This window comes from Quercus lobata, chromosome 4, assembly GCF_001633185.2.
Source record: "Quercus lobata isolate SW786 chromosome 4, ValleyOak3.0 Primary Assembly, whole genome shotgun sequence".
NCBI lineage: Eukaryota > Viridiplantae > Streptophyta > Magnoliopsida > Fagales > Fagaceae > Quercus > Quercus lobata.
The window spans coordinates 46,066,686-46,085,339 of NC_044907.1; the positions used below are offsets into that span (position 1 = coordinate 46,066,686).

The window sequence follows — 18,654 nt, forward strand, 5'->3', positions numbered from 1 at the left end:
TCAAAGGTAGCACCTGGCACATTGTATGTCCTGAATCATTTGTATTAGCAAGAAAGCTCGTTTTCTATTATTTTTGCTATTCAATTCATACTTAATAATATCTGCCATAAATGGATAATTATTAAATCTACGTCCCTACATTACATTCAAAGATTAAGTTACCGAGGGTGAAGGTGTCAAACACCTATTTTTCCTGGTCCTAACATAATACATTCAAAGATTATGTATAAACTACAACTAATTAAAACGCACAAATAAATTAAAAAAATGAAGGAAAATTAATGTAGTTCACGTTATCATCCATTACAACAATTAAAATTGACATAAACATCAAGAGAAATCTACTAAAATCCATTATGCTACATTATTTTTTCTTAAAAAAATGAGTAGGTTATTCAATTTATTTTATATGCCAATTTTTTAACAAAGACTATTATTTTATATGAATAATTGGTGAATTTCATGTGAGAAAGATGCATTAATCTAATCTACATGTCGTGTGAATAATGCTTAAAAATGAAAATCAAATTTAAAATTTTGTTTTTCTCATTATGTTATATTTTGAAAATAAAATTACTACATGCTAGAATTTTAAACATTATGTATGTGAAACATTTTTTTTATATATAATAAATATGTATGGGAAAATGAAATTATTCACATAAAATAACACATCATAAAATTATTCGCATAAAAAAATTCATAGAATTATGCTCTATATAATTGCATTGCAGTGGTTATGTTTTCTACCTTTGAGTTAAAAAAAAAAAAAAGAAAAAAAAAAGCATTATACTATTGTAGTTTTCCATAGCCTAGACTATCATTTCCATGTGCTGCATATTGATTGAAAATATTATGATACGTGATGCAAAGGTGCAAATCACCATGCAAAGAATGAGTTGACAAATGCATATATACCACTAAAATTGTACTACAACTATCACATGTTTTATCAATTAGAAAAAAAATCTTCAATCTATAATACAATTAAAACAAAGGCAATGCATTTTTATTTTTTGACAAACATAACCAATGATGACAAACTCTAAATTAACCAATATAATGCAAAGTAAAAAGGAGAGGAAGGAATTAAACTCACTAAAACGATTACTTGCATGCACGGCTCCTTGAATAAGTGTTGATCAGCACCATAATTTGATGCTGTAAGGGACAACTATATTCTCCACTCATATGGTTAACTCATCATCAACTCTCCTTATGACTTCTGTGGAGCATTGTGTCGTGGTTGTGGTGTTTTGTCTCTAAATGTTAAGTAGATGACAGAAATGTTGTTAGATTACCAGGTCTTTAGCTTTGTTAGTTGAATGAGATGATTTTGGTGAATTGTTTTTGTTGATGAAAGGTGTTTTTGAGTGAGGAAATGTATGCGTTAGAAATATATGGCTTAATAATTAAATTCGACATTTCCTAATAGTTTAAACTTCTAAGATAATCGATAATTTATCATGGTATCAAAATAGAATGTCCAGAATTTGATCTTTGCCTCCACTTAACCTCCCTTTTAAAAAAGTTAAAAATCTCACATGTTGGGTCATACTTTTTAAGCGAAAGTCTGGGTCCACACTTGAAGAGGAATATTAGAATTATATTGTTAAATAATTAAACATTCATACTCGACATTCAACCCACTAATAATTAAAAAAAAAAAAAAACCTTAAAACCAACCTCAGATTAACAAACACCTTTCAAGTCAGCCTAATTCAAGTCATGTGGGTTGGTATGGATTGCAATTTGAATCCGCCCTACCCCACCTAGAATGAGGCGGATTTTACATGCCCCGCATTGCAAATGGGGCGAAGACAGGATTAAATCCTACCCATGTATGTAAGGGGTTTGGGATAGGGTGAGTATTAGATGATCTTGTCTTGTTTATATATAAAAATTAGAAAAATACATATATTTTTTTAATTTTTTTTATATGACACGTATATGTTCTTTAGTCTTTCAAACTTTAAATTTATTATGTCTTTTGGTATTGTGTCATTGAATTTCTATTTTTATGTTTAAGATTTAAATTGTTTATAATATTTAATTGTTGTATTGTTATATTTGAAGGAAATCCCATTTCATACCCAGATTGGAGTAAAAAACAACGCTAATTGATTGTGAAATGTAACGAATGACTTGCTATATCTGTTGGGACTTTTGTTGCCTCTCTGAGTTATTGGAATTTTGAGCAACTTTTAGCTTTTGGGGGGGGGGGAAGGGGTGTCTTTTATTTATTTATAACAATAAGCTTTCAGCATTGTCTTTTCATTTAGTTGGGTTTCAATAATTTAGCTTCTTGGTTGATTTATGAAGGATGCTGTACTCGTTGCTTTGGAAGTATTTAAAACTTGTTTCATTTATTTAGCTTGAGCCTTGAGGTTGCTTCATTAGGTAGCACACAATTTTGAATGAGCAAAGTCAGCAAACTCCACTGTCGAGAGAAAATTCTGTATTTCCTTTCCATTGGCCAAACCTCTTGGAATCAATTATGTCTCCTAATTATGATTTCTTATTTTATATTGAATGGTTTAAACAAATATTCCAGATGTTAATTTACTTTTCTTTTTCCTTGGAAAACTTATTTTTGCATTTCAGGGGATTTGAAATCTAAATTTGGCCCCAATATTATTTGCTGGATTTTTTTAAAGAGGTATTATGTGTGGAGATAAATTACTTGTTTTGTGTTGCTACTTGCTTCACACCTTACAAACATATTTTAAGTAAATTATTATTTTTCCCCTTCAAGTAAGATTAAATGCATTATTAACTAAAATTAAATGATGTAGTATTATTGGGGAGCCATAGTCAATACGCATTAAACAAAGCTCATAACCAATATTGGTGGCTTGGCTGCTGTAACTTGACTAGAAATTAAAAAGTTGGTAGGATTGACTTTGTGCAAAATCTGACCAAGGAGAGGACTTGGTGAGTAATGAGTATGGACCTTGTGAGATAGCGAAAATTATGAGTATGCTTATAAGTTATAATCTAAGATACTTGTGCACTATATAGTGGCTTATTATTATTGCTATGTTAGGTAGCGAGTTCAGGGCTGTTTATTCTTGAACAAGTTTCTATAATATTCTCAAGGAGCTAAACCTCACACGTGAAGTTTTATTGAGTTAAATATATATATATATATATATATATGTGTGTGTGTGTGTGTGTGTGTGTGTGTGGTGAAGGGGGGGGGGGGATTTGAATGTATGATGATCGTTCTATCATAATTGTTTTTTATTATCAAACTAAGATACTAATTATATTCTGTTTTGATGATTTGAATCCAAATCTTGTGTTTGATGACAATTTTTTTTTTTTTTTTTTAATTGAGCTAACTAGAATCTATAGTTCCATTGACACCAAGACAAGGAAGTGTACAAATTTAAAATCCTGAAGAAAGATTAACCTAAAAAATCTGTGAATTAATTTTTTAGTCATTAAACAAAATATGATATATATAAAAAAAATTATTTAATTTCATATTGTCTAGGATGTGGGCTTGGATATCCACGCTATATATTTTTGAGCTAGAAATCTTTTTTTTTTTTTTTTGAGAAAAAGCTAGAAATTGAATATTTGTTATGTTTATTGGTATCAAATATGTTATTTGTGTAAAAAAAAAAAAAAATTAATAGCTCATATTATGAATACACATATACAGATATCCAAGCACTAAGTAATTCATGTTAAATTTTCGTTTAAATTTGGATTATCTATTTATTTATTTATTTTTTATGGTCTTGAATAAATTGTTCAATATTTTATAGTCCAGAGTCCAGACTATATATTCATACAACTTTGTTCACATTAAGTTAGACTGAGTTACATGCCTACCTAACAAATGGGAAAAACAAATAGTTAACCTTATGTTAGATTCATGCTACATAAGATAGTTTAAAATTTTAAACTGACGGATTTTTTTTTTGGTTAGAAAATGTGGATTTTTCTGGAGCAAAGAATTTGTTTGTGTGTTTTTTGTTTTTCTTAGAAAGGAAAGGATGATGGCAATATGACATATTCTCATGACTTTTTTTTTTTCTTTTTGCTTCAACATGGCTTAAGATAGAGGGATCATCCCAATACTTTTGGTTTTGCAAATGCATACAATAAATATGAATGCAATGATGATTGTATAATTGCTATCTCTTCAATACACCTATAAGGTCATAACTCATTCATCTTCAATTATACATCAAATTTTAGAGTAATGAGCTTGGGATTATTGGAATTCACCAAGAATTTTGGACATCCCAAAATTTATTTATTTATATATTTGTTAAAAAGAAAGAAAAAAAAAAAAAAACACTTATTAACATGTAATAATTGTTATTTTTTTAAGCAAATTTTTATTTTTGGTGAATGGCGTGTGCTACACATTGTTATATAATTTTTTTTGAGAATCAAATTGTTATATAACTAAATAGGTCAATATGTTCAAATCACCTCCACCAACCATCCATTATTCCTTTCACATGGTCATTAAAAACAACATATGTATAGAATATGACACTTCTCGTTTTCATTCTTTTATTGAAAATTAGAAAGTGGAGAAATAAATCAGTTTGTGAGATGACTTATATGTTAGACCATTTACAGTTCATAGTCAAACCATTAAATTATCTTCATGAACCGAATATATATATATATATATATATATATATATTTATATATTTTGTTCATACTTCATAGTCAAACCATTGAAGGTCATCAATTGCCTATGTTTCGCTTGTGAGTAAAATTATTAAACCCTAGAAAAACTCATAAAAAGTCAACAATGATGTGAACTTACCAACCCTTGAAAGTTTTTTATTTTTTTATTTTGGTAGTAAACTAGAAAATAAACAGCTAAAAGGCCATATGAAATTCAACTTGCTAGGGTTGGTCGTGGTGCAATTGCAACCCTAGCAAGTTGAATTTCATTGAATTAGTCTACTTGGTATTCAAGGAATAAAAAAAAAAAAAAAAATCTGCTTCAAGTGTCTTTTTGGTTAATTCTTACCGAAAATCCTAGAAATCAACTCATCAAAGCTTTGTGTGTGTGTTAGGGATAACACAATATTAATACGTAACTTTTTTCCTTTTTTTGCTCTCTTGTAACAACTATTGTAATTAACTATGGCTTCCAAAGATAAGCATCTGCATTTTTTCCCCCTTTGTGGCCAAATAAGAGTATCTATTGCTAAAAACAAAACAAAAAAACAAAAAAAAAAGAGTATGTATTGCTTCCCATCACACAAAAGAAAAAAGAAAAAAAAGTATCTATTGCTATAATTTATAACCTTGCCCAAAATGACAAGTAGATAAACCTCAATTCCAATCTCTCCTTCTAACTGTCAGTATGCAAAAAAAATATTGCAAAAAAATTATCTAATATCTAAGCCTAATACTTGAGAAAGGTTTCCTTCATAGAATATTTTGTATTTTATTTAGAAGAAAGGCGGCTTAGAAGAAAATTTGAATGAATGGAAGAAGGTGATTCTCAAACCAAAAAAAAAAAAAAAGAAAAGAAGGAAAAGGAAGAAGGTTAGGGCCTGTTTGGTAACTTAAAAACTGTTTTGTATTTTTAGTTTTCAATTTTTGTAGGTATTATGCAAAATTGTTTTCAGAATGTGCTTTCTCAACCCAAAAAACAACTTGGTTTGTTTGGCATGTATTTTTCATTCAAAAATTAGTCTCAATTTCATCCAATAAAAAATTATACAACCCATAACAAACCCAAAATTGAAGCCTATCACAAAAGAGTGAAAGACATGTATTGCAAGCCTTTGTTTTAATGTTATTGCTAGTGGCTCTAGTTTGTTTGCGGAGGTACTACCCCCAAATTCGACACAAACCCAAAGCCTAAAGTTCTTATTGCAACCACCTAGATCCAATCTCAAAGCTAAAACCTAGAGATCTAATCACACCCTTGTCACAAAAGCTGTTGTGGAGCAACCACAACCCCCTTTGTCATCGTTGGGAGAGAGAGAGAGAGAGAGATGTGTAAGAAAAACATTATTATTTTAATAAACAGTAATTTTAACCATTATTCCTCAAACAGGAAACACCCCTAGAGGTGTTTTCAAAAAACAATGTTTTAATAATGATCTTGAAGAATAGTTTTTTTGAAAATAGGTTTTAGGAAACTTAAAACAAAAACCTGTAATTTAATTCTAATACCAAAGAAGCCCTTAAATGTCATTAAATAAGTCATAAAGTCAATGGAACCCGATGAACCCAACAAATTATCCTATGTGTTGTTCACATCCCACCTTCTCCTCCTTTGGCCAATTAATTGGAAAAGAAAAGAAAAACTTGAGTGAGTTAATGCGAATGGGAAGTTCACCATCATGTTTAGAATTTAAAAAAAAAAAAAAAAAAAAAAAAAAAAAAAAAAAAAAAAAAAACATTCATCAATATTCTATCTCCCTCTCCCTCACTAGGCACAACTACGGGTTAAGTTTAGTTGGTTTGAGGTTCGAACAACAACTAAACCAAACAACAATGAGTGAAAAATAATAGAAATTGCCATTTTTTTTTTTTTTGAGAAACAAACACACACACACACAAGGGAGAGAGAAATGAGTTCTAACACAATGACACATAAAAATTGTCATTGACTATAAAGAACCACGATCTTGATTGTTCGGTTTCCCATACGTGCTGGTCGAATTTAAAATGATAAATGACAAAGGACAATGGGGTGGAGTTCATTAGATCTTTGCTTGATTTGGAAGCCCTTTTAAATCTCTATCAATCGGTTTGGTTACGTTTGATTTCAAACCCGACACTTGAATTGAGTAAGATTAGTTTTTGGATAGTTCAATCCGTCGCCAATTGTCTCCTTCTGTTGAAACAATTTGAATCCTAGCAAGTTAGTTCAAGCTGAGATTGTGTGTTAGTTTGAATGTGATTTCCTATCCTTCACTATCAACCTATCTTTTCCCCTCTCTCTCAAATTCTTTTTTTGGGGGTCAATCTTGTAACATCAAACTTGAATCCGACTGATATAACTAAAAGTCGGGTCCAACTGTACTGATCCATCCAGAGTCCACACATGAATGTGCATCACGTGAGCTTTTAATTTTAAATTTTTTTTTTCCCTTCTGCTGGCACGTGAGAGTTTGTTGTAGTAGGTAGGTCTAGATTTTATTCACATTGTACCAATTTCCCGTAAAATCTCGCGTGCACTGTTAACAATTAATCAAAACGAACTCCCCAATTCCCAAAGTAAAATAAATGGTCTTCCCTCCTAACTTTCAATTCTAAAATAAGCTCTACCGTGAGAAATGATATACTTCTGGTAGTAGATTATGTTATTTGTTTATTTTTTCATTAAAAAATTTTTACAGTAATTGTTTGAAATTATTGAATTAGTAATCAATTTTCGTTTAAATTTTTTTTTTAATTCAGTAATTTTAAGTAAGTGTGAATCTTTTAATGAAATAATAGATTACTTCATTTGTCCACTACGAAAATCTTATCATTTCTCCACCACGCTATATTCGATGGCAAGAGTTTTTATCTCTGCACTTAGAAAGAAGAAGAAGCGGTCCGAATAATAGCTCCTTACCCATTACCATCTTGTAAAATGAGATTGATGAGGTCACCGAAAAACTCATTTTTTTATTCTGAAAAAAAAAAAAAAAAAATCCAAAATAGGCTCCTCCGGCCGATCCAAAACGCTAAATAATAAATAATTTTCAAAAATGGCGGTAGGGCCTAAAAAATAATTCAACCATTGAGAAGAACAGGAACTAACAAACAAACAAAACAACCAACCAGCCATTTGTTTCATATAGACTATTATTATTATTATTATAAATACAATTTCCCTCTCACTCTCTCATTGCTCTCTCCATATTCACATTTTTCTTAACTAAAAAAATCCTAATTCCTAAGAGTCTGAGTAGTGATGGCAGGAAAATGGGTGCGGATGGTGACGGCGCAGACTCCGACGAACATAGCGGTGATCAAGTACTGGGGCAAGAGGGACGAAACCCTCATCCTTCCTGTCAATGATAGCATCAGTGTTACTCTTGATCCCGCTCACCTCTGCACCACCACCACCGTCGCCGTCAGCCCTTCCTTTGACCAGGACCGCATGTGGCTCAATGGCAAGGTTCTATTCCTCTCTCTCTCTCTCTCTCTCTGAATTCTGTGTTTGTTTCCTTGGAAAAATGTTAAAAGAGATTTGAATTGACTTCATGCTTATTATTGATTGATTAATTAATTAGCTTTCTGAGGATACAGACTTCACTTTGGCTTTAATGATGGGTAGATTTGTTATCATTTAACCCCCCAAAAAAATGGGTTTTTATACTTATTATCAGTTTGGCTGATGAGAAAGTGTTGGAAAATGAAAGAAAAATTGAAGTCAAGAGTGGCACTCTCCCCTAACTATCGAATTGTCAAACAAAATGAAAGAGAAGTTGAAGATTTGAATGTTAACTGATTAATCATGTTGGATTAATACTAGTGGTATTTACTATTTAGATTTGATGTTAATCGTAGTTTAATAATTTTTGAGGCTAGAAAGCAAAATTCCTTTGAAAAATTGAATGTAATTTTTTATTTCAAATGTAAAACAAAAAAGTTGACTTTTTTTTTCTTTTCAGCTATCAAATATTCTTGTGATACTTTTACTTTTCTAATTATTTTGTGGCGATTTTTGCTCTTCTTGGTTAGTGTAGGAGATTTCCCTTGCTGGAGGCAGGTTCCAAAGCTGTCTGAAGGAAATTCGCAGTCGTGCTTGTGATGTTGAGGATGAGGAAAAGGGTATCAAAATTGCAAAGAAAGATTGGGAAAATTTGCATTTGCATATTGCTTCCTACAACAATTTCCCTACTGCTGCTGGGTTGGCGTCTTCGGCTGCTGGGTTTGCTTGTCTTGGTAGATGATCTATTTACCCCTATTTAGTTTTTTTCTTGTCAGTTATTATTTTCTTGCAGCATGTTAGTAGGTCAGGTTCCATTAATTTGAGCAGTCAGCTTGGTTATTCCTGCAGTATGAATAATGATTGAGTTGGTTCACTTTTTAAAAAATTAGTAACATCAGAGGGTTTTGGTGTTGAGCTGCTTTATTGTTATATTGATCAAAAATAAAAAAAGAATCAGAAGGACAATATGGGTTTATTCCTTAAGTCGAGCCTCATTAAAAATTATTGATTATACACATTTTAATGGATCCGTTCTATTAATCGCACCTCCAGCTTAAGTGTATTCTGAAAAATGCATGACCATTCTTCTTATCTTTTAAAAAGCCAAACTATCCAATCATGACTGTTCAATATAAAGATTCATCATTTTTTTTCTTCTTATTTTTTTGGCAGTGGGAAGATTTTTCACCCGCCTCCAAATTTTACCTGTGTTTCTTGTTGTTTTGCATGGACTTCTTGGAAGCTATGTCCAAAGAAAAATTACAAAGGGATATAAGAAAAAACATGCATCTGAAGAAAAAAACTTAGTATTACATCATTAAACAGTGAATCACAGTATCTTGTAGAAACTGAAGAACTATCAATTAATTAATTATCCTATAGTTGAATTCACATATTTGTTCCTGCAACTTATTTTTGGAGACTACCAAGTTAAAGGAAAAAATTTATAAGACTGCTATAAGACCAATTATGCTCAATGGTACTTTATGTTGGTTTGTTATATTCATAAAATGATTGTAGTTGACATGAGAATATTACAATTGATAAGTGGAAATACAGGGAAATATGAGATTCGAAATGAAGAAATTAGCTTAAAGATAGGGGTGTCCCTTATTGAGGAAAAAAAAAAATGAGGAAAAGTCACTTGAGATTGTTTGGTTGTATTCAGAAAAGAGTGATTTAAGTTGAGGGAACAAAAAAGCTAGACAAATTCGTTGACTATTATCTTGAATAGTATCTTGAGGATTCATAACAAACCCAAAAAAATTCGGACTAAGGCTTGATTGATGTTTTTCAAAATTTGGAGACTGCCAAATTAGACATCCTGCATCATCAAGTTATGGTAATTCTCAGTTACTTTTCAAATGGGCCAACGTAAGTCTTGAATGGAATAAATAAATCCAATTCTGAAACTGTGCATAAGTCTGTACATTTTCCGATAATATTCAAGTTAGAACTTTGTTGGTAAAACCCTATCATATGCCCCAAAACAACTTGTTTGTACATGCTAGAATATCTTTTGTTCTTAGTTTTGCGTGTGTTATTAGAGATAAGAATATCTTTTGCTATTCTATAATTTACAACTAATTTCAACTTTTTTGATTTTTAGCGTAATTATAATCGAATTTAAAAAGTTGACATATTATTGCAAATCACCTCATAGTAACCCCTTTATTCTAAGTGACTTCAAAAGACTACATATTATAGCATGTTTATAGTTAATTATTTTTTTCTATTTGCAGTTTTTGCACTTGCAAAGCTAATGAATGCTAAAGAAGATCAAAGCCAGCTTTCTGCTATTGCAAGGTATCTCATTCTCTGTTGTTATATATTCAATTTTAAGCCAACTGAGATTTGTGCTCAAATACCTCCCATGATAATGGGTGGAGAGTAAGGTGAGGTCATGGATTGTCATGGGCTCACAACCTGTTGAATGTGAATGTGTGACTTACCAAATCAATTTTAAGGTGCTATTTGCTTTATCTTTATATTGAGTATACCTCCTTTGTACTTGGTGTTCATTAATTTCTAATAAAATTTACTACTTATGAAAAAAAAGGGTGCAAGTTGCTTTGACTAAATGTCTTGTACGTTTATATTTCTGTAATTGGCAATCACATTTTTAAAATTTCTTTATTTAAATTAATACAGACAAGGTTCAGGCAGTGCTTGTCGCAGTTTATATGGTGGCTTTGTCAAGTGGATCATGGGAAAAGTAAGTTTTGTTTTCCCATATTCATCTTATGTGCCTCTTGTCAAGAAATCATTATATTGTTTTGAGTGTTTAGTTCTGATTCTATGTACCTTGATATGTTAAGGATGAGGATGGAAGGGACAGTCTTGCAGTTCAACTGGCAGATGAGAAACACTGGGATGATCTTGTTATTATTATTGCAGTGGTATGTCTTTCTTTTTTCTTTCCTTCTATTCTGTGAATACATCAAAGTTTTTTAAGAAAATGGATGGGGTGCAACCCAAGCATTCGGGAAGTATACAGAGGGGCAACCCTAAAGAAAAGAAATAGAAAGAAAATTGGAAACGTGGGCAGTAGACCCTCTTTTCCTCCAGTTTATGCTGTACTTTTTTGTTTCTAAAGTTCTCTCAGTAGTTTGGCTTGCCAAATTCATCTCTGAGTTGATTATCTGTTGGATGTCTCTCCTGTTTTGTGATGAGATACTTTAGGTGTGTTTTAAATTGTTGAATTTAGATATGATGTAGGTCGACCTTTCTGATCAGTCAATCTCCATGATCATTCTATTGATTTTCAAATAGGAACACTACTGTCTCAAATGTGTCTCCAATCAATGTCAAATATTTGGTGACTTTTTATTGGGCAGTATATTTCAAATCCATATCTGCAGTCTTGTTTTATTGCCTACTAGCTTGTATTTTTTCTACAAGAGACAATCATGTTTCGGTCTTGATTTTAGGTAAGTTCAAGGCAGAAGGAAACAAGTAGCACCAGTGGAATGCGTGAAACTGTCGAAACAAGTTTGCTATTAAAGCATAGAGCAAAGGTAGTTTTTGTATATCTTTCCTCCTCTCTTTTAAAAGGTCACTGTTTTCAGAAATAGAAAATTTGTGGGTTTAATTAGAGTCATTTCATGAAACTAGCAAGGGCTTCACACATGGTACATGGTTCTCTCTTTTTAAAATATTTTCTATTGATTATAGATTTGATGGTTGAGATAAATTGGATTACTTGAAAGGAGAAAAGATAGGAAAAAGCTAGGAGAGAGAAAAGAGAGGGAAAATTTTGAGATAGGAAGACAGCAAAAAATCATGGCTAAAATTACTTTTATACCCCGAAATACTTGAAGGTGAAAATTAGATTTGGTTTGTTGTATAGAAGAAACCAAGAGAGAAATTTAAGAGTTAACTCAAGTTTTGCTGTATAAATTAGTATAGAATATTGGATGTAGTAATATATTAAAACTTGCATGGTTATTTTCAGAAAAGTTTCTCTTTGATTTTGAATTTAATCACATTTTCTGCCTTCCTCCCCCTCCCCTCTTTCTCTCAAGGCCTTTTTTTTTTTTTTTTTTTTAATTTCCATTGTCTATTCAGCTTTCTGAGTTCCACTTTTGGCATTGTAACAGGAAATAGTACCCAAACGCATAGTACAAATGGAAGAAGCCATAAAAAATCGTGATTTTGCATCTTTTGCACAACTGACTTGCACCGATAGTAACCAGTTTCATGCCGTTTGCCTAGACACATCTCCCCCAATATTCTACATGAATGATACATCCCATAGGCAAGTTCTGCTTTAAATTTTTGGGTATACACCATCAATTATTTCTATATTTTTTTCATTAATCCCCTGAATTTAATATTGATGAAATGAAATCACTATTTTTCAGGATAATCAGTGTTGTTGAAAAGTGGAATCGTTCTGAAGGAGTACCTCAGGTTTGATCCCCCCCACCCCCACCCCCACCCAAATTTCTTTTCTGTTTAATTTTATGATTTGTCTTTCAAAATAGGTCGAACCTTCCCCTTCTCATCCTGTTACTGTCACATGTTGATTATTTTGATATCAGTGATATAAGAATGTAAAATATGTAAATGATCAAGTACCTTGGCTAATCCTTTTGTTACCAAACAATATAGGTTGATTATGTTGAATGTATAATTAAGATTGAGAGAACTGACAGGTGGCATATACTTTTGATGCGGGGCCGAATGCAGTGATGATTGCACGTGATAGAAAAGCTGCCAGCCTTTTGCTTCGGAGGCTGCTTTTCCATTTCCCTCCAAATGCAGATACAGATTTAAACAGGTAATTTGCAGCAAGGTTTTAGTGTTTTACAGCTAGGAGATAAATTGGTGAAAAATCTATGAACAATTTCTTTGCAAATGTCTAGAGATATTTTTTTTCTTTCGCACTGCCCAGGTTGAGTTTCATGAGGGACCATTTTTTTCACTCATTTTTTTTTTCTTTCAGTTATATTATTGGTGATAAGTCAATCCTACAAGATGCTGGGATTCAAGGGAAAGAGGATTTGGACGCTTTGCCACCACCATTCGAGACAAAAGATAACATTCCATCCCATAAATTGAGGGGGGATGTTAGTTATTTCATCTGCACAAGACCTGGGAGAGGTCCAGTTTTGCTTTCTGATAAGAGCCAGGCTCTTCTCAACCCTGAAACTGGGCTACCTAGGTAAATTTGGACGAATCGTTTCAAGTGCTTTATGTATTCTGTATCAGGCTAAATCGACGCTCTGAGCCTTGGGAGTTTTTCAATTAAATATCTTTTATATTGCGCCTGTGGTCACTGAAATGATTGTCTAAATTGTTCTTCATGAATTTCTGTTTATGGTTCTTCTGTTGTGTAGTTGTAATTTATTTTTTGCTGTTTAATTTATGAGGGTTACGTACTCATTATCTTTTTGACTTGGTTAAGAATAAGTTGTCTATTGCTTTTCGAGAATTTCAAATGTAACTCGCAAGGCTTGTAACTTTTTGGGTAAATCCCTAATAATTGTTTGAATAAGAGGTTTTTTTTTTTTTTTTTTTTTTTTTTTTTCAAATTTCTTTTTCTTTATCATATTGAAATTCAAATATATCGGTACAATTTTACCAAAAGAAATTGATAAAATTAGCCCACGCCAACAGGCAATAGTTATAAAAAGGAGAGAGAGAGAGAGAGAGAGAGAGAGAGAGAGGGAGGAAAGAAGAGGAGGGGGTATGCTTCATCTTCTTTCTATTGGTTAAATATTGCTTAAACACAAGTTTATCTATGATAGGTGTACTGTTCAAATTATTTAGCTGCGTGAGAAGAGGTGAATTTTGGCAATGGTGTTGCCGAAATTATGAGAAAAAGTAGAAGAGAGAAGAGAGGGAGAGAAAGCAATTTTGACAATACCCTTGTCAAAATTGCTGCTGCCCAATTTTTGTGCCTGTGTTGGACTGCCCAACTGACCAAAAAAGGGGAGAGAAAAATTTGAATTGTGGCAATACCACTGTCTAAATAGAAGAAAGGAGAAAAAATTTGGATTGTTTGTGGCAATACCATTGCCGAAATAGAAGAGAGGAGAGGGAAATTTTTTTGGATTGTGGCAATTAAAGTGCCAATTATTAGAGAGGAGAAAAAAAAAATGTATTTTGGCGAAATATAGGAGGGAAGAGAAAAAAATTGTTTGTAAAATGTGGCAATACACCATTGCCAAAATTGGTGAGAGAGAGAGAGTGGGAGGGAGAAAATTGTTGTCAGGTAGTTTTGTTTGACCGAAACAATTCCTTATTTGAGAAAAAAAAAAAAAAAATATGCCGGAGATCTCTAGCATTATAACTTCATTTCATTGCAAAAACTAAAAATTATACGTCATATATGACCTCATTTCATTGCAGATGGCCTATAAAGCAATCTGTGAATCGGTTCTCTGCAAAAAAGATCTCAGACAACTTATGCATAGATTTTGCATGAAAAAAAATATATATTAAGATGCGAAGTAGCAGAGATTCTTATTCTTTATGTGAAAACATGATGGTATGCAAAGATTCTCACCTCGAAAATCAATACAACATACAACTGGATAGTTACGGGTGAATCTAAAGAATTAAATGCAATACAAAAGAGTGCCCACAATATATATATATATATATATATATATGCCATCTATCACCGCTCTCATTCACATCTTACCATGGCAAGAGCGAGAGGCAATTTGCTTTTACCTCCTTTTCTTGATTACTATGAAAGCGGGAGAAATTCTGACATATATAAGCGAGAAACTCTGAACTCGCAAGCGCAACAATGTATTAAACTATGAGCACTATCCATCAAACTGATGATTAGTCGTCGTAAATTAGATCGAATATTTAAGTCATGCCTATTATGGGGAGTGGAACAGTCTCCACTCGGGCCTTAAGCCCAAGAAGTAATTAGGCCACAGAAAATTCGTTGGGTTTGACCTGTGTGCTGAGAGAAAGGCTCAAAGGGTGATAAACCACGAAAGAGCTAAAAGCTGGATCATCCTATATATTGAGGACAAAGTTGAATACCACGGTAAACTCATTCCCGCGGAGAAAGAGAAAACACTAGCTTATTTGAGGCATGTATCACATATAATCAATGTATGACATCCAGATGACACTACAACTACGGGAAACTTTAGAAATGTGCAAGAAAGAAGAAAATTTTTACCTTCGCATTAATGAAGGGGTTCTCACCTAACCTCTACCGCATTAATTGCGCATAAGACAACTTGAACAATATACATAACCCCTGGGCAGTCAAAATTTCAAGATAAGAAGGAGAGGAGACTGATAAAGTAGAAAAAAGATCTTTGAGATTTTGGAGGGGAACAGGTAATGATAAGAACAAGGACTAAAGCTATAAAGGGGGAGGCAAAGGCAAAAGGTGGGGGGATCCAAAAAGGAGAGAGAAAAAGAAATCTAAAAAAATAAAAAGGGAAGGAGAATGTATGGGATGCACCACGGGAGTGTGAGAGTTCCCTATTGTAACACCTCAATATAAATTGTAATGCTTGTAATTAAAGAAATCAACTGCTTGAGTTTCCTATTGTGCAGTGTCTAACCCTTATTGTTTATTTTTACTAAAGCTACGTAAATAGTAGTAGTGATCCATGGAGATCTCCCCGGGGATAGACTTTAGTGTCCTCACAATTGGGGTTGTTTGTGGGAAAGCTCTACTAAGTAGAAGACTCAAGTGTTGGATTGTGGGACATGATGGCAAACTAATCACAGAGTGGTCCAGCACATCTGGAGCGACCTAGCATTTCAGAAGACTCTATCTATGTGGATCGATGTGTGCGTTCTGAAGTTCACAAGGAGACTCGGCATCAGCCAAGCCCAACTCCACGAGGAGAAAGATCAGCTACCAACACAGAGGGGCCACCTTACGCTAATAGGGATGCGGAGATGTAAAGGTTAAGGGACCAAGTGGCTTTGCTGCAGAGGAATGCTGAAAAGGACCAAGAGTTGCTTCGTTGTAAGGATGAAGAGTTACATAATCGGAGAAGACCAAGTCCACCACCTAATCATTTTGGTAGGGATGGATGAGAGGGGGGGTGGGGAGTGATAGAAACAAGAGGACGGATAGGAAATCACCCCATCATTATGAAGAGTGAGAAAATAATCTTTTCAAGGAGAGAACAATTTCTCCACCTCCTCACAAGGTCAAAAGAGAAGAGCAAGGTGGGGAAGGGGGATTTAGAGGACCGCTCCCTCACTCTAGGGTCCTTGCAACACCGTACGTTTCCAGTGAGGATGCTATGAGTAAGGCTCTGAATCAAATATCTCAATCCCCCCATTCTCAAAAGAGATAAAAAACAGACCTGCCAAAGAGGTTTATTAGGCCAACTTTTACAATTTACGATGGTAAGACAAATCCCATGGAGCATGTCAGTCATAACAATAAAAGTATGACCATATATTCTAAGAACAAGGCCCTGATATGTAAAGTTTTTCCTTCTAGTTTGGGGCCGATAGCTATGTGATGGTTTGATGAGTTGGAGAAAGGGTCTATCTGAGGGTATAACGAGCTTATCAAAGCATTTGGGGCTAGATTTGTGACGTGCAGTAGGACCCTGAAGCCATTTGCTTCACTCCTTTCATTATCCATGAAGGAGGGCGAAACACTTAGAGCTTATTCGGATCGCAATTGGGAATTGTACAATGAGATCAGATGAGATAATGGGGGAATTGCTGCAAGTACCTTCAAAATGGGCTTCTCATTGATTCTGACTTGAGGGCTTTGTTGGCATTAAAACCAGTCACAGATATGAATAAGCTAATGGAGCAGGTAGAGGAATATAAGAGATTGAAAGATGATCAGCTGCATGATAAGGCAAAGGCAAAGGCACTCACAATGGAGAAGAGAGAGGTTAAGGTGGAGCAAGCTCCTCGACCTTGGAGGGATTTCTTTCCCCAGGCTCAGAAACCAAGGTTTGAAATGGTTAGCTCATTATATAAAGAGCCTGTATATCGAATTGTGGAAAAAGTTAAGAATGAGCAATATTTTCGTTGGCCAAACAAGATGAGTGGGGATGTAACCAGACGGAATCAGAGCCTTTATTGTTCATATCATCGGGATTGTGGGCATATGATTGAGGATTGCTGAACCCTAAAGGAACACTTGCTCCAGCTTGAGAAGGCAGGATACTTGGGAGAATTCTTATTACGAGATGATTCACACCCATAAGACCAAAAAAGGTGGGACCACCTTAGGAACATCGACACTAGCTCAGGGGCTCATTGGGGTAATACATGCAACTAGAAAGCAAGTGGAGACTGTTAAAGCACCACCTAGGGTGTTAACCGTGAACTTAGCCTCTGACTTAGCATTAGAGGGACATGTGCCCAAGAGGAGACGCTAGGAGGCTGAAAGCATTGACTTTATGAAAAAAAGAACTGAAGGGTACTGTTCAATCCCATAAGGATGCTTTGATAGTTACATTGTGGATTAGGGGTTTCGATGTTGAAAGAGTTATGATAGATCAGGGGAGCGGGGCAGAAATTATGTACCTAGATCTATACGAAGGGTTAGGACTTACTCTTTAGGATTTGATGAAGCATGACAGCTCTCTAGTGGCCTTTGACAGAAGCATTATTGTGCCAGCCGGGCAGGTGACCCTACGCATGGAAGTAGAAGGAGGAAAAGAAATGATTCACTTTATATTAGTACATTTGTACTATCCCTACACAGCCATCCTTAGACGCCCCTGGATCCATTCTATGAGCACAATACCTTCTTCCTTTCATCAGAAGGTGAAATTTCCAACCGAGTAGGGTATTGCGGAAGTATGCAAAGACCAATGTATGGGACGAAAATGCTAGATAGCTACTGTAGGGCATAAGTAGGAGGGAGAGCATGGAACAACAAATCCCTTATAGCAAACTACAGTCCACACCCGAGGGCACTTGTGAACAGTTAGAGAAAATATGTATTGACCTCGGGGATAGATATTTCCAGGTAGGAGCTAACCTTCCTATTTTAAAGAAAGTAGAGTTAATCTTGTTTTTAGTAAACAACTTAGATGTGTTTGCGTGGAGTCCATATGAAGCAACTGGGGTGGATCCGGAGTTTATTTGTCACCGGCTTAATGTTGACCCTTGGTCTCCACCAAAGAAGTAGAAGCCTCGTAGGTCCTCAGATATCCATACTAAGGTAGTGAAAGAGGAGGTAGAAAAACTGAAAGAAGCTGGGGCAATTAAGGAAGTTTATTATCTTGAGTGGCTAGGTAACATAGTGGTGGTAAAAAAGAAGAGTGGAAAGTGGAGAGTATGTGTGGACTTCACAGATTTGAACAAAGCATGTCCAAAAGACCCATTTTCCAGTGCTTAAAATAGACCAACTTGTTGATGCAACTTATGGGCACCCCAAGATGAGTTTTCTCGATCCTTTCCAAGGATACTATCAAATAGCTTTGGCTCTTGAAAACCAAGAGAAAACTTCTTTCATTACCCCTACAGGTAATTTCCACTATAGAGTCATGCCATTTGGGTTGAAAAACGCAGGATCCACCTATCAATGAATG

The 18,654-nt window shown here is 34.1% G+C and overlaps 1 protein-coding gene across 1 annotated transcript; it reads left to right on the top strand.

The window, feature by feature from the left end:
- Nucleotides 1-7,800: 7,800 nt before the first annotated feature.
- LOC115987325 (diphosphomevalonate decarboxylase 2-like) lies at nt 7,801-13,666 on the top strand. Its single transcript, XM_031110857.1, has 10 exons — nt 7,801-8,110; nt 8,682-8,880; nt 10,390-10,453; nt 10,799-10,862; nt 10,966-11,046; nt 11,578-11,664; nt 12,247-12,404; nt 12,511-12,559; nt 12,805-12,929; nt 13,095-13,666. Exons 1-10 carry the CDS (start codon nt 7,904-7,906, stop codon nt 13,315-13,317), a joined length of 1,257 nt encoding a protein of 418 aa, XP_030966717.1. The 5' UTR covers nt 7,801-7,903; the 3' UTR covers nt 13,318-13,666.
- Nucleotides 13,667-18,654: the final 4,988 nt, after the last annotated feature.

Excerpts from the sequence above, each read along its gene's own strand:
- LOC115987325 (XM_031110857.1), top strand. The coding sequence starts at position 7,904 with ATGGCAGGAAAATGGGTGCGGATGGTGACGGCGCAGACTCCGACGAAC. Across the intron at positions 8,111-8,681 it reads GCATGTGGCTCAATGGCAAG|GAGATTTCCCTTGCTGGAGG; the intron begins GTTCTATTCCTC and ends TGGTTAGTGTAG. Across the intron at positions 12,930-13,094 it reads GCAGATACAGATTTAAACAG|TTATATTATTGGTGATAAGT; the intron begins GTAATTTGCAGC and ends TTTTTCTTTCAG.